The sequence below is a fragment of the Tetrao urogallus genome (genome assembly GCF_951394365.1).
Source record: "Tetrao urogallus genome assembly, chromosome: 6".
Lineage (NCBI taxonomy): Eukaryota > Metazoa > Chordata > Aves > Galliformes > Phasianidae > Tetrao > Tetrao urogallus.
In genome coordinates this window covers 24595244-24619780 of record NC_136819.1, presented here as the reverse complement: position 1 = coordinate 24619780, position 24537 = coordinate 24595244, and the positions used below count along the sequence as shown (strand labels likewise).

Sequence of the window (24537 nt, the reverse complement as noted above, 5' to 3'; positions counted from 1 at the left end):
ACTGTATTGCTCTGGTTTCATTTGGTGGCAGAAAGCTGATGTAGATGTGGAATAAATCAATAATAAATTAGGGCTTGAGTGCCTGTGTGGCTAAGCAGTTGTTCTTTGCTTCAAAATTCTGTTGCTTTGCTCCATAAATCCTACAACCCATAAGCCCTGCTTTGTAGAGGTAAACCACATGTGATTTTTGGCCTCTTCAGCATTGTTAATTTTATTTACCTCCTTTTCTCTTTCATCTGCTACATGTTGAAGCTTCTCTCTAGCACAGCAGTCTTTTTCTCAGGTTCCTTACAGCATGGCAGCTCTTTCACCTCTTCTGCACTGATGAAGTAAAATGAAGGAGAAGCAGAAGCCCTAAGGCTAGGTGGAAAGGAGAGCTGAGCATGGTACTATCAGAGGAGGGTTCGTTAGAGTGCAAATACTGCCATGTCTTCACACTGCAAAGCAGTTTATCTGCTGAATGTTGGAGCTTGGAACAAGATGAGTCCAATAGTTCTTGCTGCTAAAGCACCATCTGTTTCCATTCTGTCTTCATTTGCAGTCACAGCAGCTAGGAAACAAACACATGCACCAGTAGAGTTAAATCTAACAAATATAACCAGTAGGAGTTGTGCCTTGTCAGCCAAGGCTCACAGTGTTAAAATATCAAAGGGTATATTTGTAAAGAAACAGTAAGGATATATGTATAGCCTGCAGAGCTTTCTGTGTAATTCAGATTGTATTGATAGTTGCACAGTTACCAGAAAATGCTAAGTACTTTAGAGCATGAAAAATGTGTTTCATTGGAAAACTCTTCTGCCTACAGCATTTCTGCTTGATGCCATTTGATTTTTGTCCAGGTAATGGGTTCACTTCTGCTACTGAGGGCTAACACCAGTATTTCCATTGCTCATTGGGTTCTTTATCACTGAGATAAAGCCTGGGCAGGTGTTGGTGTACAGTACTAGGTTTTTTAAAACCACTGGTCAGAGGTTCATAATTAACAGGCAGCAGGTACCAGTGGTTAGTCACTGGCACAGTGAAAGCTCAGGGATTGGTAAAAGCTTAGACTTTATGAACATAATTTTCATAGATTAATGATTTTTATTTACTTAATAGATTTATTTGTAGAAAAAGTGCTGTAACAACACTGTCTGCAGCCCAACTCTGAAGTGACATCATCATTCACCTTTTACCTTACAAGAAATACAAAAACTGTCAAGTTATTAAGGGTAGCTTTCATTTCTGAAATAATAAAGTATTGTTTGCGTAAGATTGCTTATAGCATTTACCAATGGCGTTTAGGTGTTCTTCCCCCCAAGCAACAATTCTGCTTTTATTGTGTTGATCTTTATTTATTTATTTATTAGCCTCTTTATGGTGAATAATCAAGACCAAGCAGTTCTAAGAGCAACTGTATTTTTCTGGTGTGTGTTCTTTGCAGGAATATATGGTTTATAGGAAGCATACCTACATGAGATTGGATGGTTCTTCAAAGATTTCTGAACGAAGGGATATGGTAGCGGATTTTCAAAACAGGTAATATATTTTAATAGATGTTTGTGTGGTTACTCATGTATATGTAAAGAGTAAGTGTAAGATGCAATGGAAATAAATGACGTTTGTGCTTTATAATATCTGATAGACCTCATTTAGCTGAAAGTTTCCTGATGGTTTGCTGGCCAGAAGTCAGTTGTATTGATGCTAAACCTATAGAAATTAATCATCTGTGAAACAGTACAGGAAGCAAGTTTTAGTGTACTCGTAATTGTTTGTTTCAGTCCAAGTATTCTATTGCTTATAAAGAAGTTGAATAGGAACGGGGAAAATATTCTTCAGTTATTATGTACTCTGAGAACTGACACAATAAAGAAATGGAAAATCTTGCATGTGCTAGAGCTTTGGAAGTGCTGTGCTACAAAACGAGCCATGTCACTTAAGCATGTTTCACAGAGTAGCAGTGTAAATAAATGATTTTATCATTAATGCAGAAGGATTCATTAAGAAAGCTTGAACAGAGAGGGAGGCAGGGGTGAGCAAGTGTTAAGTTGTAAGACATGCTGCCTGTCAGTTTAGAAAAACAAGATGGATAAGGCTTGGTAGGATATTACTTTGGTATCGTAGTTATTAGTAAGGTTACCCTCCCTGAATGTATGCTTTTAAGAAGGTCACTTTTGTTTTTCAGACAAGTTAGGTTCACAGATGGTTTGCTGCAAGGTGAAAGCACATAACTCTAGTCCTAGTGTTAACTGTCCCAGGGTATCACAGCTGAAGGTTGCAGGAGCTCCTCAGAGCAATAGAACTTGAAAAGCATGTGTGCCAATGTCTGATGTAGAAGGATTGTGCAGTGCTTTTCTCCCTGTTCTGTGCTGGCTGTGATGTCCTACTGGAATCCTGACACTTCTTCCTGTAAGGTCCTTTAACCGGAGAAGTCAAGAAAATTGTTTTTATTAATAAAACGAAATTTGTTTTTATTAATGAATAGAACAACTAAAGAAAAATAATCATTTTGACAGGAAATCCCTTTGAGATATAGGTCAGCCAGTATAAACAAGAGTTCCTATTAAAATGTTATTTGAATTCCTCTTATACATGATTTACTTATGAGAATGTTTTCAGGAAAAAAAGCCTGAGTGAGACTAAACTATGCTGCAGGATGTCCTAGCAGGGTGCTCAAAATATGTAACCACAATTCGTTCCTGTAGTCTGTGGCACTGTCCTCTTTCTTTCCTTTCCATATGGCATTTCCAGAAGCATTTCAAAGCTGGATGTTCAGGTGACTGTCTATATGCATGTTCCACTATTGTTGGAAGAGTCAAAAGACTTCCTGGCCAAGGATTAGCTAGATAGTAAATAGCACCTGCTGGCTTCATTGGCTTGGATACCTGACAGATAAAGTCTAGAGTTGGTTAGCTTGGCTTTAATTCCTCTCAGCTGCCAGCAGCTCAAGATGGAGTTTATTTATTTAATTCATACTTTAAATAATTGTTTTAGCTGTCTGTTGGCATGCAATGGCATGCAGTACCTGTACTTGCCCCAGCAAGGGCTAGAAATGCACCTTAGAGGACTCAGGGATAGACTGCCTATTCAGCAAGAGCTTCTGGTTCCTTACTAATGTTGCATGCATCAGTGTATGGACATGGTGGTACCGAAAGGACGTGGCATTGCACAGTGTCTTCTCTTAAGCACTTCTCTTGCTGTGCCCCGTCAAAGGGTGTCAACCTCTTTGAGGTCCTCTTTACTTCTCTTTGCTTTGTGCCAACTTGTGCACAGACAGACACAGTGTACATGCTGCTGGCCCCGTACCAGTGGCACTAGTGAGGTTCACAACCTTAAAAGAAATCCTGATTTCACTGTTACCACTCGGGTTTTTGTCACTACTTGGTTGTCCTGCATATGGGCCTGTCTCCTTCATTTTGTATGTATGTAAGAAAACTGGACGAAAGAGAACAAAACTTGTAATATAACTCAGCAGCACAGTTAGGGCTAGAGTTGGTTCCTTCAACTGAAGGACATCTGTTTCTGCTTATAGACCCTTGTCTTTTTATAATGTACCTCTCTATTTGCCAGCGTACTTTTATAGAAGTTTATTCTTTTTTTTTTTTCTGCAGAAGTTGTTTGTTCTCTTCAAAGCATCGAAATTAGAACAAAAATTGCACTTAGTGTGAGCATTAATTTTTCTTTATCAATTGAGCAGTGTTAGTGCAAGTTTTTTTAATTTTATTTTTTAACATTGCTCCGTTCTGTGAAACAATAAATTACTCTTTGTCTGTGTCAAATCTTAATTTCCAATGTGGTCAAGATAAACAAGCTATAGTTTGTTTTGATAAGAGATAAGAAGCTGCTTTTGCAAGCTGAGTGTTTGCTTGTTCCAGCAGTCTTGATTTTTATATTAACTTTTTGTATGTTTTTCTCTTGCTTATGAGCAGCACAAAACGTTCTGAAGTGTTCAAGTAATAAAAATAGCCCTGATAACTTGGGTCAAAAAACTTACTTCCGTGGTTACTTCTTGTTCAGCATGCACAAAATAAGGTGTTTTTTTAACCTCTTTCTTCTCCAGGAATGACATTTTTGTGTTCCTGTTAAGCACAAGAGCTGGAGGGCTGGGCATTAACCTTACTGCTGCAGATACGGTAGGTGAAGTATCATAAAGTAATACAGAACAAAATGAATAAGCTTACTGATCTTTAGCTTTCAGTTCTCATATCCCTCCAACCACAGTTTTTCCCAATCTGCTTGTTTCATGTCTCCTAGCCCCACTATTTATCTAGGAAAATTGGTGTTGCTGTGCAGAAGCTGGAACTCTTACACCCATGCTAATCAATATTATTTTAGCAGTGCTATTTGCATCAATTGCCTTACTTACTTTGCTTGTATTTGTAATGCAATGTTATCTTATCGATAAAATTCTAGAATATTGGGCACCTGGTTTAGAGTTTTTGGTTGCCATTAGATATACTGATGTATGTGGCAAGAAGGAATGTTAGACAGTCTAGAAAGGTGTTGGATGACTGGGCTTACTGCAGGTGCAAATACCGTTTTCATACATTTCTTCTGTGGCTGCTTGCTCTAAAGGTTCAGCAGCAAAGGAATCAGTAGCACAGGTAACAGTCATCCTGAAAATCAGAAATCAGAAGAAAGCTATCTGTGGGATTTGCAGGGTTGAAAAGTTCTCTCCATTGAAGTTGCTTCAACAGAGGAAATAAACAGATGGAAATGCTAGCGTGTTCTTGCAGGCTCCTTGGATGAGTGTTCTTTGTTGTGTGTTTGTGTAGCTTTCTCAATACTTTGCAAGCTAAAATTTATTTTCATATCTGTGTTTATATTTACAGTGCATAAATTGCAGTTATAGAATGATAGGGTGAAACAAATTTGGTATTTCAGTATTTCATAGTAAAAACGCTGGAGTTAGACTAAACTAGGCTTTATTCAGTTCTAAATAAAAATTGTGTAGGATTTTGTGAAAAATCCTGATTTGATGGGATTTTTCTTCTTAAAGAAAACTTTAAAATGGTTTCATGATGTAGTTGGTTATAGGCTGATTGAATGACAGTGACTTCATAAGGTGATAAAACAATTTTATCACCTTGTTGAGAGTTTTGTGCCTCCAAAACAGAAAATGTTTAAGTTGTAGTACAACTTAACAACAAAAAGTTGAAACATTGACAGTGTGGATTTGTTTGAATGCATTTGAAATGCATTGAAAAAGATTTTAGAAGACTGGCCAAAGCTGAGTGAACGCAGCCTGCAGTTAGCTGGTCATTTTCAGAGGCATATAGTGGGACTCTTTTTTTTTGGTGTGTTAGTTTTTTGTTTAATCTCCAAGTACCCTAAATATATGGTTTTATTTAATTCATCTTGTTCTGGGATTTTCTTACAGGTAATTTTCTATGACAGTGATTGGAATCCAACAGTAGACCAGCAAGCCATGGACCGGGCACATAGGTTGGGACAAACAAAACAAGTCACTGTGTACAGATTGATATGTAAAGGCACCATTGAGGAGCGCATCTTACAAAGAGCTAAGGAAAAGAGTGAGGTAGGAATAAAGAAATTATCTGGAATAAGAAGATACAGTACAGAAACAGTATCAGAAAATGCATATCAGAATCAGGAAAGAAATATAAAAATATCTGCAGGGAAACAAATCTGTGTCCCAGACACAGCATCATTACAGCTGCATTATATAAACTGGGAAGAAGCTAATTATTTTCACCATGAATTCATGGAAATTACTTCTTATGATACAGTGAAACTACTCAGGCCTCTGCATCTTTGCTGTGTCAGGATTTTGCTGGAATTTTGTCAGGAATTGCTATACCGATTCCTCTAATGTTACCATGTCATACCACATCTGTTTTTTTTTTGTTTTTTTTTTTAAAAGAAATTTGGAAAATAACCAAGGGACAGTTACTGAGGTGTGCGGTTTGCCAGAAGAGCTGTGTCCTTGCAGCATCAAGCAGTGAACGTATTAGAAACTTTAAACCTCATGATCCTTTACTGGCAAGAAAAAATTACTCACAATCACTTTTTTTGTTAGCAGTAGGTATACTATATGAAAGGCTTAAATGTTGTGTATGCTCAGGATTTCTTCTAGCTTTTTTTCTTAATTAGATGCTGATCATGACACTGCAGCAACTGAAGCATCCCCAGCTGAATGCATTTGCATTTCTCTTGTTCAGTCTCATCCGTTTTGCTATAGTTATACTGCAGTTAATCACCTGACATCAACCTGAAAGTGCAGTCTTTTTGCTGGCAATCTAAACCATCAAAATTGACTTACACAAAAGCTCTATTGCTAAGTTGTGCCTCTTACTTCTTTTCAGTAGAGTTGAGGTAATAAGAGTTGGAATTAATTACTTGAGCTGAGACGCTGACTGAAGTTAAAATCAATTTGACTTTACACACTTGTACTTGTTTTTTTTTTTTTTTGCCTGGCTTTCAATGAAGAGTATGATAATATTGCCTGGCTTTTTTGTGTAATTTCTTCTTCTCTCTCTCCCCTAGATCCAACGAATGGTAATTTCAGGTGGCAATTTCAAACCTGACACTTTGAAGCCAAAAGAGGTGGTCAGTCTTCTACTAGACGATGAAGAACTAGAAAAGAAATGTACGTGAAATTCATGTTACAGCATTTTCTCCATCTTCCACTTCATTAGCCTGTGAAATCTGTGTTTTTATCTCTACAAACACATGTATTTCTTACAGTCTTTCCTGGCCTATTTTGTATTACCACTCTTGTTAGTACAAACTGGTCTTGTGTCACTGCTGAGCTGAGGGTGAGGTTGTGCAAGAGAGACATGATGATGAAAGTTTTTATTGGCATTCATTCAGGATCATGAGGTTGTTCCTGAAAACAAAGCTTTAGCAAGAGTTATATAGGTCACGACAAGGAAAGTATTAAAAAGAGTATTGCATTTCATTGTAGTTTTGAAGCTGTACCAGAGGTACACATGTTTGAAAGAAGACTTTTGCTTTAACTGTAAGGTTTCTTAGTAATTTGGACGCAGAGTTTTAATATATTTTTGTTTATCAGTTTTTTTGTTTATCAGTGTGCTTTGGTTTTACTGTAGGTGACTTTTCATCACAGCTGTGTAAGAACCAGAGTTTATAAGATTCAGGAAAGAAAAAATGAATTATCTTTTCAGCGGTGACAACTTGTGTTTCTTTTCTGACAGTGCGTCAGCGTCAAGAGGAGAAGCGACAGCAAGAAGAAACAAATCGTGTGAAGGAACGTAAACGTAAAAGGGAAAAATATGCTGAAAAGGTATCTTGATATAGGAGAGGTTTTTTAAATCATTGACAGAGAGCCTGAAAGGCTTCAGGCATGCTATTATGTGGCACGGAAGTATTTTTATGCAATGTCTGTCTAATGAGTAAAGACTTCCCTTCATCACTGAACATCAATCTGGTACTTTCTTAATCAGAATACAGTTGTTACAAAATATGTAACACATAGCTTCCAATATTTTCATATCATTTGCAACTTGAAAAAAAGTCAGTACTGTGTTTTTACACAGCACGGATCATTGGCAGCCTGCAGACAATATTGGGAATCAAGTTGAAAAAAAAAAAAACAACAATTAAATGATCATTTTATAGCATATAAAATGGAGACTTAATTAAAATTTTGTTCTGCAAGGATGAAAATGAAATACAAATGAAGCACCAAATATAGATAAAACCCAAATAGCTATGTGGCTTGCATGGAATGAGGGAATATTAGTTTTTGTTTGATTGATTGTTTGTTTTTAAAGAATTTATAAAAATTATTTTATGAATTATTTTATGAAAAATGTTTATGAAAATTCTGTATTTTTGAGAGTGGAAGATTTTGCATTAATAATTTTGTATTAATGGTAATGAATTTCAAGCTTACTCCAGAAGGCAGTAGAAATCAAAGTAATTCCCTAGGAATAATTCTATGGCATTCCAGCTTTTTTATGAAGAAAAAGAAATCTGTTCTTATGTCTTTCAGAAACTTGTTTTGGATAGTTCTGGACATGGCATTCCTTGAGTTATGATACTACATTGGATGTTGAAATTTTACCTTTCTTACTCCATTTATTCTGTTTTAATTACAATTTTTATTCTTTCTTCTGTTTTATCTATTTCAGAAGAAGAAGGAGGATGAATTGGATGGGAAGAGAAAGAAAGAGGGCATGAACCTCGTGATCCCGTTTGTTCCCTCAGCTGATAACTCCAACCTGTCCGCTGATGGGGATGATTCCTTTGTCAGTGTAGACTCTGCCATGCCCAGTCCTTTCAGTGAGGTGGGACTTTGCTTCTTTAAACCATATGCTATTTCAGTTGTGATCTTACACCTTGTAGAGTTCTTGCTTTTCAGCTGGTACAGAGTCCAAATATGTAGGTACGTGGGATGTCTTAACGATGAGCCATGGAAGAAAAAGTAATTAATTGAAGCAGACAGTAAACTACCCACTGTAGTTCCTCTGTATTAACATACCATTATGCCCCCTTTACTTTGCTCTCTATCTTTTCTTGGAGCAAGCTAATATCATAAAACTCTCTTCCTTTTACATCCCCTGAAATTTCTCCATTTCTGCCTGCACTCCCACTATCTTCCTGCTTTCCCTTTCTCCTTCCTTTGTTATGTCTGTATTTATAACTGCTTGCCCTCCTTCTATGCCATTACCTTCCATAGCAAGAGCAGTCTTTCTGCTCCTGAGCAAAGCAGTATCCCTAGACTAGCTCCTTGTTTCGGTGTCTTTGTAAGTACTCCTCACTAGTCTCATCTGCATCTCATCTCTACTTCCTTCCTTGCTTCTGATTCTGAATCAATGTGTTTTTAATCCTGAATTTAGACTGTAAATTTCCAGTGGTGCACATCCTCTTTTCCTTCATCTGTTTTTTTAATTGAATTGAAAACAATTTTTGGCAACAAATATGTTTTGTTCTATACTATGTTGATTGAGATTCGTATGTTGTATTAATTCTCTTTCTGATAAAGATTTTTCTTGGTGCTACTATTAGGTTAAGAGTCCTTTTGTTTTCTCTCTAGCAATCAGAAAAATGAATAGTTGTGCAGCAGCTTTCTTAAGTCTTTGCTGAACCTATTAGTTTCCTGCTTCTTAACATTTACATTCATCAGTTGACATTAAGTAACTCTTGGAGGTTTTTACTGCTGCTCAGCATGTAAATAGAGGGTGTGAGTAGGCAGGATATGTATCATGCTGTTAGAGAAAGTGAGAGAAATCAGAACATGTGCTATTTAATTACTTGTGATTGTGTGTCTTATTGTGGTTGTTCCCTTCCTTTTCCTAACCTGAGAAGATAACACTTTTGTTCTTTCTGCTTGTGTTTAGATATCCATCAGCAGTGAGCTACATATGGGCTCTATCCCTCCTGATGAGAGCAGCAATGATATGCTTGTGATTGTGGATGATCCAGCTTCTTCAGCACCTCAGTCGAGGGCAACAAACTCTCCTGCTTCCATTACTGGCTCGGTTTCAGACACCATAAATGGTTGGTACTCATGCCTTATTTACTACTAGCACTAAAACTTTACTTTGTATGCCTAGGTGACACATATTCTATAACTGAACTAAATTCTGTCCATGATTGGCAAGATTTGCACAAAATAATTTACCTTATCATTGAGAAATAATTTCTGATTTGTTAGGAAATCTGTTTATTGTCTGTCATTCATTACAATTTCCTTTTTCCTGTTTTACTCTCCTAGGAGTTTTACCCCTCTTTCAATATTATAGTGGGCCCACCTTACCAAATGATGGACAACCACAGAAATATTTAATTCCTAAGCCTTTCCTTGTATTTGCCATAGGGCTAATAATCAGTTCTCTATTTCCATGGCATGTTTGAAGCAGCTATGGTTTTAAAGTATGGTAAAAGTTTCTAATTACCATAACTTTCTACTCTGAAACAAAGAGAGCCATTGTTCTTTAATGAGTTTCTATACAAATAGTGAATGGAAAGATGAAATGTTCCTTCAGTAAAAAAAAAAATGCTTCATCCTGAAGTAGAACTCAGAATTCTCCATCTATATGCGGGTAGGATTTGTAACAATGACGAGGAATTTGAGTTAATAAAATATAATCACTGAATGTTCAAGAATATATAATTTCTTTTCATGAGATGACAACTTGAATGTCTGTGTTAATGTAAATGAACAGCATCAGTTAACAGGAACAGCACTAATGTAGATAAGAGATAGTTACGAGGCTATATTCACTTGTGAGTCATCCAACATTCCATAGCGGTTACTGTTCTACCACTTTTTTCATGAAGGAGTTTCAGTGCAAGATACACCTCTCACTGGCAGGGGCCAGTCAAGTCGAAACCGCGGTCGTCCTAAAGGAGGGAATGCTGGATCTAAGGGCACCGGGAAGAGCAGAAGCCGGAAATCGATAGCAGGAAGCGCGGCTGCAATGGCAGGTGCCAAAGCCGGGGCGGCAGCAGCCTCTGCAGCGGCGTATGCAGCGTACGGGTACAGTGTCTCCAAAGGTACGTGGGGAAAAGGGGGCAGCAGACCTGAGCACAGCCAACCACGTGAGTTAGGGTGTTGGCTTGTTTACGGCCTGTCAAAAAATAGATAAAACCGTTGGATTGCTGGTGTTGCTTGTACAGCATATTCTGAGATCCAGGCAGAGTGCAGTGTAATGCTGTGACGGTGTGAGAGGACAGCCATTGTCACCACAGAGGACTTTGAAACACTAGTCCTGCAGAAGCTTCATCTGCCATTTGAATTATCTCATACCAAATACTTCTCTTTCATTTTTAATTTTGTCACCCAGACAAATGAGATAGTGCTCTTTATCCCATGGGTTTATCTGTTGCTTTTCTGTATTGCTGTCATGTTCGGTTTACAGCATTAGGTTCCAAAATGTTCTAAATGGGTTGTGGTGGAGCTTCAGCATTTACATTAGGTAACCCAGTTGACCCTGGGTATAAATGCAAGATGTGTATGTTAAGGCCATCCCTCTTAATCAAAGTCTCAAAAATCATGAATATGTTGTACTCTTAGGACTAAGTGTTAGTGTATTGTTGCCATTTATTTTTGTTGTTGTTGTTGAAGTGCGACATGGACTTGGTATGATGTGCTCACAAGGAATTTGATTCTCTTCTGTTGCTAGGCATGTCTTCAAGTAGCCCTCTACAAACAGCAATTATTCGGCCTTCTGGACTGGCAGATTTTGGACCTTCAAGCGCCTCTTCTCCTTTGAGTTCGCCTTTGAGCAAAGGAAACAGTGTTTGTGGTACCCCCAAAAGCTTAAACCTGACCAGCAGTCTTGTATCAGAAACTGCCATTCGGAAGCAAAGCAAAGGTGCCCACTCCTCAGGTGCTCGGTAGTAATTTTGAGCCCCCAAAGTTTGTCTAAACTGTGTTGGCTATTGGAGAAGACCACCCTGCAAGCTGAAGGCATGCAAATGAATGCCTTGTGCTGTCATGCAGCTGTGTGAAAAGAAAATCAAAGCACAATAGGAATGGGTGGTTTATGTGAGCACTTTGATTATGTGTATCCCAAATAATTATCTTTGCAGACACTGCGAGAAGGATGGAAAGGGGTCTGGAGAGAGTGTCAGATGTGGTTTTATGATGTGTATCTGACAGAGATTCCTGAGAAAGCATCCAGGTACTCCATGCAAAATCCCGAAGCTGTGTGTAACTTGAAGTCACACCAGTGTACTTTCTCTCTTGTAGCTTGAGGTGGAACTCAGCTTTAGTTTTATTCAATGAAATCGGTATCTGAATGCCAGAGTCAGAAGACATTTCTGTACTGGGAGCTGGTTGGTGTACGTGCAGGGGCTAAGTGGGGGCCTAGCTGAGGACATGGTGTGATCAAAAAAATCTTGTATTCTTCTAGTGTGGACCTCTGGTTGTTTTTTTTGTTTGTTTATTTTTTTGTTTTCTTGAAGGTTTGAAATGCAAAGGAGGGTATCTCAGGGGGTTTCTGGGGAGCAGATTCTTGTCAGCACGGTTTGTCAAGAATAGGGTAAGAGCTCTGACAGGTCTAGTGGGAGCAGCAGCACTGCCTCTGCTTTGTACAGTGGAAGAAGCCACAAGCCAGTGGTTTGGTTTGTGTTTCAGAGTTCTTACCAGTGTGAGCATTCACTGTACTTAGAATGATTTTTCTCATTTTTGAGGTGTGCTGAGCTCGTAAAGGCTCAGGAACGCAATCAGGCTCTACTTGTACAGATCTCAAGAAGAGGGAAAGCTGCAGTGCCGAGGAAGAGTTTGCTGCTGTTCCTCTCACTGTGCCATAGCAGAGCATGGTTCTGCAGCTAGCAGCTCTGCGAGCGGAGTGATGAAAAACAGCACTGAGAAAGAGAACTGTGCCATTCCCCTTTCCAGCCAAATCCTGGGGAGAAAATTTGTCTCGTATCCCAGCCATCCATTGATTGTTCTTCCAGTGTGTTTTCCCTTCATCTTTGTGATCATCAGACGTAGCTTGGTTGAGTTCCCTGCCATGTGCAGGTACTGGTAGCCATCTCCCATAGGCTGATAGAAGCAGGGCTGCCAGTGCCCATCTGTGTTCTCATTCTCCTATTGCTCCTTCTCCTTCCTCAATGCACAAACCCCTCTGTAGGTCCTTGCTTTGCTGTAAGCATTGTCTGCATTGCACTGAGATGTAGGTGTGGGGCAGTTCTTCTGTCTGACACATTGAATTAAAAGGCTGTTCTGCCAGGGCACTTTCAATCCATCAAGAGAGAAGCAAGTTATGAGTTGCAGGTCTGGGCTATGACAGTGGAAGATGACTTATTATTATTATTATTTTATTTTTTTTCCAACCCCAAATCCTTTGCCTGGCGTCCTACAGTGTGGAGCAAGTGCTTCCTGTTGGCTCTGCCTCTAATTTGCACACCTGAAAATAGCAGAACTGAGCTTAGTTAGATTGATTTTTAAACAGATTTGCAGGGGATAATTGAGGGAGAGATTGTGTTTAATTAACTCATCGAAGATTTCTCCCTTCCCCTTGTATTCACATGTATATATGATAGTTAGAGGGAATCAGACAAATGCCAAGCCTTTTTTTCTCTTTGAATGTGCTGTCTATTTTTATAACTGAACTTGTACATATGTATAAAGAGAGACACACCTTTCTTTTACTAACTGGAGAAGAAAATCTTAAATAAAATGGAGTGAGATAATTTTATGTAAATCAGCGTCTTTGTGGTTTTTATACTTAAAACTAAACAAATGAGAGGGTTAGGGAAGAGAGCATGGAGGGTGCACATCTGCAAGTGCACCTGGGGACATGCTGCTCAGTGTAATGCTCTGGTGTGTTTACATTCCTCCGAGTGTCACATTCTGTAACCTTTTTCAGCTACAACTGTGCACGTTATCCCATGTCTGTATACGGCAATTATGTGGCAAGCTGCTTTGGAGCAGGTACACAACAGGTCACAAGAAAACAGAAGCAGCTGTAATTGCATAGTGGTATCTGAGTTACGAGGGGTGAATTTAACACGGTTGATTGTTTCGGGGCGTCATTCTCTACAGATTTTTATTTTAAAAGAAAAATTCCTTAAAAGCAATTTTTTATTTTTTTTCCCAGTGAAGTGAAATGACTTGGGTTGCAACTTTTATTTTTGCACTGCGAGATAATGGTGTTAATTTCATGTAATCTGGAGTGAAGAGAAAAATACATTTATCACTTGAAAAGACTGTGAAAAACGTATACTGTTGTGTGTGTGCTTTTGGAAGATCGAAGTATTGATACTGTGAAAACTGACAATAGCATATTAAAAACGTGTTTAATCTTCAGACGAAATACAGAATGGTATCACAAGTTTTGGCAAAAGTAGCAGTAGCCTGGCTGCTTGCAGACCAGCAAATTCAGGAAGACCAAACATGGCAGTAAAGGAACTTCTAGATCAGATCCAGTTCAAAATATGTGAAAAATGTAAACAGATGAATTCTTTGTATTATATATCATAGAAGAGCTGGGATTCTGAGATATTGATCAAGGAATTAGAAGGAGTTCATGTCAAGGCTATTCTACTCATTGATTTGGTTTGGGGAATTAAGTAGTGCTAGATAGACAAAGACTGGGAACACTTTTAAGGAGATGAGGGAAGTTTTGTGATCTACACTGGGGAAAAGAACTGTTCCTAAAATGGATGTGCATATTGCAGTTTTGTTCTTTGAGGTTCCAGTCTGAGCATCTTTTCACTCTGTGCCTTGTGTGCTTGTTTTGTGGGTTAATGGCAAGGAATGTCCCTTTCCTCTAAAGGAGTGAGGTATTTACTGCTGGCAGAAACAGAATATTGAATTAATGGAGTGTGGTTGAAATGGTGAAATAGATGTCAGTGTGCTTTATGGGAAGTTGGGCTTGCTGTGTATTCCTCTTATTATTTCATGGTAGCGTTGATATCTTCACTCAGCAGTTACTGCAGAACAGTTAAATACAGTTCCCTGAATATTACTCCAAGCCATTTTCTCATTCTGTTGTCCCCTTTTAGTCAGCTGCTACATCTTATTTTGCGAAGAGCTGAACAGGTTGCTGGGGAAGAATTTTCATCTAGAATTGCCTCAGTTCTTAACTTCACTGTACTAATATCACAGTGACCAAATGTAATACTATTTCTGTGCCTTTTCCCTTTTCTGTTGCATGCTTTTCCCACCACAGTGTCTCTGCTGTATCATGTTCTGTTTGTGGAATGCCATCTGTCTGCCTAGGGCTGTGGTTTGCTTTATTGCCATTTTCCTGAAGTATTTCCCTTAGCAGCATTTCTCAGGGGAAAAGGCACATCAAACTCAGTGGGAAAAGCTCTGTGCCAAAGGAGTAGGAATCTTGCTTTGTAGCACAGCTCAGCTGTGGTTGGGAGGAGGAAGAGCCCAACTGATAGAATCTTTTGGGGCAGGATGTGGATCTAGCGCTGTGGAAAATGCTGCCCTATGAGTGCAATGCTGCAGTCCTGATGTACTCCTGAATGCAAGGTGAGCTGCTCTGCTTCTGATCCCAGATGTGTTTAAAGGCTCTTCCTCCTCTCACTTCTGCCTCTTTCCTTTTGATTGACTGTTCAGCCTGAAACACACGCTGTAACTCTGAAGGAGCCTTATAGGCATGTCTTGTTCTCACCTTCCTGCTCAACAAGAGGTGATCATGCACTCGATGCTGTCCTCTTGGAACTTCTGTGCAAGTAGCTGGGAAGCACTTGAAAGCTGTCTGCCTGAAGAGATGCTACTTGGATGTTAAGTGTAACCGAGACAAATATGCTGAAATAAAGCATCGTATGCCCCTAGGCATAAGCACTCTCTGAACTGTGAAGGGTTTATTTTTCATTTGCAGCATGCACCAGGTGTGTAGTGGTAAGTGAGAGGGGAAGGGGCAATTCATTTCTTGTAGGAGCGCCATTGTTACGGTGATACAGGTGGCCTGAGCATTCAGATCCAGCCAGCAGATCTGCACTGTAAACAGCTGTCTTTTTTGTAGCATTCAGATTACTGTTCTGAAAAGCCTACGCCAAATGCCTTACAGAATGGAGAAATGTGTGTTAAGATAAGCTGGATTTCTTCCAGCTCTGTTATCCTTTTAGCTCCCACCTCTCCCTCAGGAAGGTGGATTTGCCACAGAGCTGATGGCTCTTCCATGTGTTTTGTACTGAACTATTCACACAAGGCTCTTCCAGTGGCATGTGAAGGTATTCGTCTGCATCCCAGGCATGAGGAAGTGTTTCATTGCTCAGGTATGAAATGGCAGCTCCTTCCTTCCTTAACTGATGAGCATCACTGATAGAATGAGGTAGGGGAGGAAGAGATTGAAACCACTTCCATGGCTTCTTGAGTTTTCCCAGGGGCTGTTCCTTCCTTCTTCCAGTGTCACAGTTAAACCCTCCCCTCTGTACTGCAGCACACGAGCAGAGAGATGTGATGTGGCACAGGGTCCCTCATCATAACTCTGACATTTGTCAAGCACCTGTTTTTTCCTCCTTGCTCCTTAGCATTACCTGGCTGTTCTCAAGACCAATGGGCTGTCTTTGGGGTTTTTGGCCACAGGGGAACTTTTGTTTTTAAACAAACAATCCTCAGCCTTGCATCACAAGGTTGTGGGAATAGTGAGGGGAAAAAAAAAAAAAGCTAAGCATACACGGTGTGCAAGCATTGTAACACTGAATAAACCTTCACCAACATTAACAACAAGCAAACAAACGAAAAGCCTGTAATTGCTGCTCTGTGATGAGAAGAGCCTGTTTGGGAATTTTCTGCTGTTTTGGACTATCACAGAACTGACGTAGACTTTCTTCTAGGAAGGAGTAAAGTCACAGGCAGGAGACTGCTCTGCGAGGTGAGATGTCTGTTCAGGTTTGTTTGATTTTTTTTATTATTTTTTTATTTTTTTATTTTTTACTGTTTTCTCTGTTGCATAATTCAAACAGAAATTCTTGTGTTCTTTCATGTTGGCTCTAAGATCTGACTTCATTGAAGAGGTCATCTTTGGTAGTCCTTACATCATTCATGGTTGTTCATAGTTTGGAAGAAGTTACTATGTCTGCTCTTAGTCATAATTTTAATGTGATATGTGTACCGGTTAACATAGAAAAAATAATTGCTAATTGTTTAGTATAATTTGTCACACAGCTCAATTCCTCTTAACTACATTGGAAAGTTACTAACATGAAGCTGAATCTATGAAGTGCAGTAGGTTTCTAAACACAGTGTGATTTGGGACTGGAAGCCACGATGGGCTGTTACAACCCCAAGTGATTGGTGTGTTTTGAAACATACCATTGGGAGCTTTGCTGAAAGAGATTGGCTTCTCTGGCTTTGACAATTTGCTGTTGCCATATGCAATCAGAGGTATGTATTGTGTAATGAGTGTAATTTGGTTACAGTGCAGTTTGCTGTCCTCAGCTGTATATTTGTGTCTGTCTGAAATTGAGTTATTTGATGCTAAGAGTGAGTGTTGGGTCAGTAGAGTATTTGCAGACAGGTTAGAGAGCCCAGCTCTCCCTTGCAGTGATATAATTGATAGCAAATGAGAGAAGTAATGTTGTTTAAATTCTTAATTTAAAACAGAGCCTATGTCTGAGATGTTACAGAAATAAACACGGGAGAGGTTTGGAACTGCTGGCAACCGAGCTGAAAATCCTGGGGGGCTGCAGCAAATCTGGATGTGTTCTGAATGAACACACACATACATCACACAGTAGGTGAAGTTTTAAAGAACAGTGAATTACTGACCTTGCAAAGCCTTGGATTCTAATTGGACAAACATAAGGGTATCCATGAAAACTTGTGATGCCTTTTGCATGTTTGCATCATGACTGAGTGCCGATCACATCAGCACACATTACTTTTTTCCCACAGGGTTATCTCTGAACACCTGATGTACAGTTCAGATGCTCTGAAGACCATCATCCCCTAATGTTTTACACTGTGTGAAGTCACTGTATGCTTTTGAAATTATGTTCTCGATGTCTCCGTTCTCTGCCTGTAAAATACAAGTGATGCCTCTTCACAAAGGTGATGGGAGGCTGACTTAAAAGTTCGCAAAGGTCTTTGGTGGTTTTCCAGAGGAAAAAAAAAATGGAGGCTGGTCTCTGTTGTTTGGAGCAAGGTGTGTGTAAATAAACACAGGGCCGTATGGGAGAAAAAGGAATGGGGCTGCTGTCTGTGTGTGAGCTTCCTTCCATCAAGTGAAACAAGGCAAGATTCCTTTGGAAGAAAAATAGTAGATTTGTACTCTAAATGAGGCCAGACCCACAGTTACTTCTCAGTGCAGAGCTCACGGGTCCTCAAATTATAGGATGTGCTTCCAGGAATAGATGTGATATATATGTAGCCTAGAGATGCCAGCACTGCCAAAATGGAGTGTGCTATGTGGCACGAGGAGATGCGATTTCATCTGGCTGCTGTCTGGGGGTCCGGCAGGAGGGGAAGATAGAAGGCATCTGTCTGGGGCTGGCATTGCTGCACCTGTCTGTGTGATAGCAAAGAATGCCTCAGAGTACAGCATGCTCTTGTAAACCAGACCAAAAGAATGGATGTGTGTATATGATTTCCAAACCTGCTAGCTGTTTGAAATGTACTTTGGGATCTGTTGTGTTGCTCTTTTGTTGGTTTGTTTTTTGTTTTTAAAGAAAAGAAGTACCTCATTGGAAAACTAAAAAAGATTCCAGTCCTGGATGCCCATGGGAGCATCCTGAGGACAAAGCCATCAATCCCACTTGTCTGTAACAGTATCTACCACGTGTCTGCCCTGATGCTGGGAGGTCACTCCCAGCCGGGCTGTGCCGAAATGTGAGCAGGGCAGCGGCATTGCGTGGGGGATTTGGAAGTGCAGCGACCCATCTAGACACAGAGAGAGCAAAAGGCTGCCCTTTTGGTGTGTTTTGCAAATGTTTTCAAGTGACACGTGTACTTTGTTGCGGTTTCCCCCGGGCTGTTTTCAGTGGGGCTATAATTGCTGTAAGCAGGCTGGATAGGAGTCTGCGAGGGGGTTCCAGCATCCGTGCAGTCGGTGTCAGTTCGTCTGCAGCCTCAGCTCATGGTGGAGAAGCAGAGCAGGTATCTGAGGCTGTACCCCGGTGAGTCCTAGTGCCCGTGCTAGCTCTGACTGCTCTGGAGCTTTCTGCACACGGAGGTGTTTGGGACAGGGCCTGCCGTGCAAACTGTGCAGGACACATGGTGTGTGCGATGTGCTGGGAACACCTGTGAGTGCTTTGCGCTGCCCCAACTCTGGTGGCGTAGGCCTGCATGTCCCCAGCACGTGCCCCAGTGTGTTAGTCATGTTCCTGAAGGACAGCGACTGAAACCTCCTCTGTGCTAAAGTCATCCTCTGAGTTTTCTTTCTGTGGGCAAAGCAGTAGCAAATTTCTAGGTGCTGCAGTGTGGGGGCGGAGGGGGCAAAGCAGTGTGCAGAGGCTGCTCCTGCTGTGTGAATGCTGCAGTAAAACCCCTCGGCAGCTTTTCAGGTGCCAGCAGCCAGGCTGATCACTGGCAGCCTTCATTGAAATGGTCCATGAAAATGCATCCCATTAAAAGTGAGATGAGGGACGCAGAAAGTTACATAAACAGGAGGGTCCGAGAGCAGCCTTTGTTTCTGTCCCCAGCGCAGCTCAGCGTGGTCTGGAACAGCATGGTGTCCCCAGCCAGGAAAACAGCCCCTCTGTTCTGAACTTCCCTGACCTTCCTCGTTATTTCAGTCTCGTTCTCTGGAGTTCAAGGTACTGGCTGTGCTTCAGGAATTCAGGCGTATAAACACTCATCAGCTTGGCTGGCACTGCTGGGAGATGAAAAGGGAGTTGGGAAGGAATAAGGCACATCCAAAACCAAACAAAAAGTGCACGGGGTTTGTAAACACAGCATGTAGAGCTTTCACAGGGCTGTCCCAAGTGCCCCTGCCCTCCTCTCCTAATGCAGTTTCAATAAACTTTAAATACAGCACACAGATTAGGGTGGCTGTCACTTAAAGCCAAGGCAACTCAGTAGGAGGAAGTTCCAGGCTTGCCAAGCAGCCACTACTTTTGCTGCAAGCACAGTTTTTCCTCAGCCTGAGTCCATTCCTCATCCCCTCTGTTCCTCTGGAGCTGGTGGCATGTCACTGTCACCCTTATGCTGGGACCACGCTTGTGCCTCCCTATTTGCCAGCTCTGAGCAGCCCTTTGGATCGCATGCTGCTGAAGCCTTTGCCTCCTGAAATGTGATGGTACCAAAGCAGGAAATGTGACTTGAGGAAATCTTCCATCCCAGCTCTGCTCACTGAACTGAATGCAATACAAACCAATTTCAGGTTCTGTGAAGAACTTTGCAGGCACAGGCTGACTTACAGCTTTAGGCTGTGGGCAGTGCTCCCACTCTGGCACTGAGCAATGAGGAATGTGTTACTGGGAAGCTTCACGATGCACACCTGTTGAGCACACCTGTGTGTTCTGTGCTGGGTGGTTGAGGCTGGTTCATGCAAAATCCAACCAGCTAGCAGCCCTGCCTTTCCCCTGCCTCACCATTTCTAGGCCAGACAAACACATCCACACTGTAGAATGCGTGAGGCTCTGCTCAGCCCCTGTTGCAGATGGGAGTGCCGGACAGAGCGCAGCCGCTTGCAGCGTCTGTAGCAACCAGGCGGGCGGCTCCTCGCTCACCAAGATGAGGCTGGGACTGACCCATGCTGAGGCCGGGAGCCCCGATAAGTGCCCTTTGTTTTGGTCTTCTACTTTTCCCCTGCCTGTGAAGCATCTGTTGGTAATTAAGTGCACATTTCAGCCCGCCTCCTCAGTGGCAAGCAGGCACATATGGAGCAACACATGTGCGACGCACAGCCCGCCTCACCCCCTGCAGCAGCTGCTGAAGTCGGCACGTGCCACCTCCTGCAGCTCGGTGCTGCCTGCACGCGCTGAGGGCACGTGTGGATGCCCCCTCCCCGCGGCTCCCTGTTGCTCCCCAGAGAGGTGCTGGCTCTGCTCTGGATGTCCAGACATACGTTGTCCTCAAGGAGGCTCAGCCGAGGCGTTGCTGTCTGGCACACAGCGAGGAGTGTTGCTCATTCCCTGCCCCTCCTGGCTTGGGCATTCTGCAGTTCTCTCCTCAGTAGAGAGACAGCCCCATTGAGCATCTGGAGCTCTGGTGAGCTTGCAGCTTGGTGATGCTGTACGTAAACCACAGTGACTGCATCTGTAATAAAGGTGGATCATGTGAAGTGTGCTGGTTTTAGACTTGGGAAGTACGTGGTGGTGCTTGCAAATGCATTTCTGTTAAAACGGGGAAAGCATCTGTGCTGCAAATACTTTGTTGTTCAAGATGAGTGCACTTCCCTGCAAATAAGTTATTGTTTTAACACTTGAATGTTCTAGCTGGTGGCTAGTGGCAAGCCAGAGACACTGACAGCTGAGATCTGACTGGCTGCCCCACTGCAGTCCACAGCAATTAAGTGCCAGGAAACCACAGCTGGAGGTGGGTGAGATGGGACTCTCTTGGGGCTTTCCCCAAAGGACCAGCTGAATACCAAACTGCCCATCAGCTGTGGTACTGCTTTCTATCACAGGAGAATAACAACTGGACATTTCCCACATGTAAGCATCTCTAGAAAGGCACTGTGAGTTACTCCGAAGTTGTCTTGTGGTCCTCTGTAGGGAACATGATGCTGCTCACAGTGGTGGCAGCAGCAGCTCATCCAGGAGCCACGCTGCTAGCAGGCAGCAGCCCTCGCTTCCTGCAGCAGTACCTGGGGAAGATGCAGCTGCTCAGCTGAAGTGAGAGCCTCCAACAGAACAGGGAAAGCAGAGTTTTCTCTAGACTATTACTTGCCTTTAATTAGTGCTAAATTAAGCTGTTTCAATTAGTTTTCACTCTGTAACTCCTGTCTAGAGACAGGTAATGCAGGAACGCAATGTTGTCTCAGCAGGGAGGCAGCTGGTGATAAGAGGAATCAAGGCAGCAGGGTAGCTGCCCGGTGGCCCTGCACACACAGCAGCTATGTGCAAGGCAGAAGAGGATGTTTCTCCACCACAGTCAGCAGAGCCTGCTGCAAATGGCAACTTCCTGGTACTGTGCTGTTACTTCATGGAAGCAGCCAGAGTAAGGTCAGCTCAAGCCCTTTGGCATGCCCAGAGAGCTGCATTGCTTTTCCCGACAAGTGCAGGCAGCAGGGCTGGCTTACAGCTGGGTGTCAGCACAGTGCTCCAGCATGGGCTGGAAGCAGAGAGAATGACTGAACCCACTCCTCTTAAAGTGAAATATTGAAATGGATGTCTTCTAGGAAATCTAGATGAGGGAAGCTGCTTGACATCAAGACTTTGTCTCGAAAGGAACTACAGTAGCATTACCAGTTAAGTTTAGAAAACAGACAAAAGTCAAACATTAAAAATAAGAATCAGTTTGAAGTCAGTAACTTAAAAAAAAAAAAAAAAAAAAAAGTACAAAGGACTGACTTTGTCAGCTTGTTTTATTACTGGGCACAGCACAGTACCAGTTCATATACATACAAGCCACAGTAATGGAAACATCCCCTATTTTTTATCTTTATTTAAAAAAAAAAAAAAAATGTTTGGGAGGAGTCAAGTGTCCTAGAGGTCAGCTCTCAGGAGTTCTTTTGCTAATTGCAGTAGCAGCAGTTTCCTTTCCAAATACTATAGGTTTTCATGCTGTTAATATGTGAAGCTGAGAAGCCTGAGCTTGCAGCACTACCTCTGCTTCTCCTGACAAAGCAGGATCCAGGATTGCATTATGTTCAGTGATGGTCCTTTACAGTTAAGTACAAATCTACCAAGCACAGTTCTGGGTATGATACTGGAACCCTCAGGTTTTTCTCTGAAAGTCCATGTTACCCTAAAGCACCAGAGGGCAATTCAGTACAGGGCTGGTTAAAGTGCTGCTGCATCAGACAGCTATCCCACAACTTCTACACAGGACTTTACAGCATCAGTTGAGCCTGCAGCAGCACAAGGTCACAAGTCTAGAGCAAAGCTGCTGTCACTGACACAGGCTCAGTGCCTCAGGAAACTGAGCTAAAGCAAGAAGGCACCAATGCAAAGGTGAGCCTGGGCTGCATCCCACAGTGGCACATAAGCAGCCTGACACCTCTCCTAAGGAGACACACAACACATAATAAATACAACAGAACAGTTTAGAAAAGCAAGTGCATTCGTGTGATCCCTTGCAACACCAGGAAGTAGGACCCACAGAGGCACATTCACTTTGTATTGCACTGGAGGTGGGACATGGGAGGGAAAAAAAGATCATTTGGCAGAACCTAGCCAAGCTCAACCACCATGCAACAGCTTTGGCCAGCCTGAGGTAGAACACAAATATACTGCTAAAACCCAGTCAAGTCCTGCTCAACCAGTCTTTGAGGTTTAAGAAAAAAAAAAAAAAAAAAAAAAAAGAATAAAAGAAGTGCACAGAGGAGCCTCTTTCCCCTCCTGAGGAAGCACGCACTCCAGGTCTCACCCCAAAAGATCAAGCCTTAGGGCACAGCTCTAGTCAGATCCACACTTCCCACCTGGAAAGTGGTGATGGCTGCAGGTGCTACAGTTAAGAGTGTAACAGGAACCCTGCAGCCTCTTTGCCTCCTCCCTCCCTCCCTCCCCGTTTCCTTTCGTCCACTCGGCCCTGTGTAGTTCTGTTAGAGCTCAGGCCGTCCCGATTGTTTCGTCCCTCCTACTGGAGCCCTGCAAGAAGTTCTCCCTTTCGACCTTCTGCGGGACGCCGGGCGCTTCCTCCAGGGCTTTGTCCGAGTGGCACAGGCAGGGCAGGAGGGCAATGAGGGCCTCTTCGATGGAGAAGAGGTGCTTGTCCTCCACCTGCGGGCAGAAGTAGCGCATGAAGTCCGCTAGCCGCAGGAGGTACTCCACGTTGTGGCCCGCACAGCCGCTCGAGACGATGATCTGTGCCGCGATGTCTTCTTCTGACGCCGGGCCGAGGTAGGAGGGGTTCTGTGGCGTGGCGATGTAGACGAGGGCCTGGATGGGCTCCCCCGCCTCCTTGTCCTGCGGGTGGAAGCTGACCAGCTTGGTGTCATAGCCGCCCAGCACGGCTTCGCGCACGTTCAGGTACTGCAGCGAGGCAGCGACCTGCTGCTCCCCGCACACCTCGTAGGCGACGCCCCACGTGCACGCCTGCAACGAGAGGACGGGCGGTCACACCCCGGGGACATCGCACCTGCCCGCGGCCCCCAGCACGCCACCGGCCGCCCTACTCACCCCGCGGTCCTCCAGCAGCGTCACCACCCGGCCGGGCTGTGGGGAGAGAGCAAGGAGACAGCGTTATGGCCCGCTGCCGACCGCCTGGCCGTCCCGCGGCGCCCCGCGTCCCGCCCCGCGCTTACCGCCCGCTCGCTGCCGCGATGGAAGGTGTCCCCCTGCCAGAAGCGCCGGCTGTAGTCGCGGATGAAGCCCACCTTCCGCGACGTGAACTCGAAGCCCGGCCTCCACACCAGCGAGCCGTACCCGAAGATCCACAGCCGCGGCTTGAGCTCGGCGGCCGGGTCCGAGGACGAAGGCGCCGCGGGCGGCTCCGGCCCCTCGGGCCGGCCCAGGTGCTCCTGGGTGCTCTGCGCGTCCCGCTTCATCGCGCCGGGCGCCTTTGGGGATGCGCGCGTCGCCCCGGCCCTTTAAAGACCGCAGCGGCGTCGCCCCGCCCGGCCGGCCCGGCCCATTGCGGGTGATGCAACGAGGGCGGGCTGTTTCGCCGCGCCGCGCATGGGGCAAAGCGGGGCGCGGGTTGCGTCAGGTGGGGCCGTTACCCGCAACGCTCGCCCTGCTGGCAGCGGGGCCGGCTGTGTGTGAGCGGGCGGGCACCGGGCACCGGGCACCGGGCACCGAGCGGGTGAAGCCGTGGAGCTGGGAAGCGCGCGGGTCAGACGGGGGTTGTAAAGCGAACCCAAAGGCGGTGAATGGGGCAGGATGGAGGGATGCAGTGCAGGTTCCCCAGGCTGGAGCGTGGGGCTCCCGGCCCGCAACGTGTCGTGCAGCCCACGAGCTTTCTGTGTGTGAGCGCTGCGCTTGGGCCGGCGTTCAACCCGCTCCGAGGGTGGGCGCACGTTGCAAAGTCGTTCGTTTTGGTGGCGGAGGAAACGCAGAACCGCTTCCCGTTGTTCTGCCCCCTGTGCTCATCACCCCACACGGCCCGTCCGCACT

At 43.5% G+C, this 24537-nt stretch overlaps 2 protein-coding genes across 2 annotated transcripts in view; one reads left to right on the top strand and one right to left on the bottom strand.

The window, feature by feature from the left end:
• INO80 (INO80 complex ATPase subunit) overlaps positions 1-11311 on the top strand; it is a gene marked incomplete at both ends in the record, with an annotated part of 55608 nt that extends 44297 nt beyond the window's left edge. Inside the window, 9 exons of the mRNA XM_079537609.1 lie at positions 1424-1518; positions 4040-4112; positions 5360-5518; positions 6487-6589; positions 7158-7246; positions 8097-8252; positions 9306-9465; positions 10249-10464; positions 11094-11311. Of these exons, the coding sequence (XP_079393735.1) occupies positions 1424-1518; positions 4040-4112; positions 5360-5518; positions 6487-6589; positions 7158-7246; positions 8097-8252; positions 9306-9465; positions 10249-10464; positions 11094-11311 (1269 nt within the window). The remainder of the gene's footprint in view (positions 1-1423; positions 1519-4039; positions 4113-5359; positions 5519-6486; positions 6590-7157; positions 7247-8096; positions 8253-9305; positions 9466-10248; positions 10465-11093) is intronic.
• An 11720-nt stretch (positions 11312-23031) lies between these two features.
• CHAC1 (ChaC glutathione specific gamma-glutamylcyclotransferase 1) lies at positions 23032-23969 on the bottom strand (the record flags this gene model as incomplete). The annotated part of the gene is made up of 3 exons (XM_079536690.1): positions 23032-23517; positions 23602-23637; positions 23727-23969. 3 exons carry the CDS (start codon positions 23967-23969, stop codon positions 23032-23034), a joined length of 765 nt encoding a protein of 254 aa, XP_079392816.1.
• Positions 23970-24537: the final 568 nt, after the last annotated feature.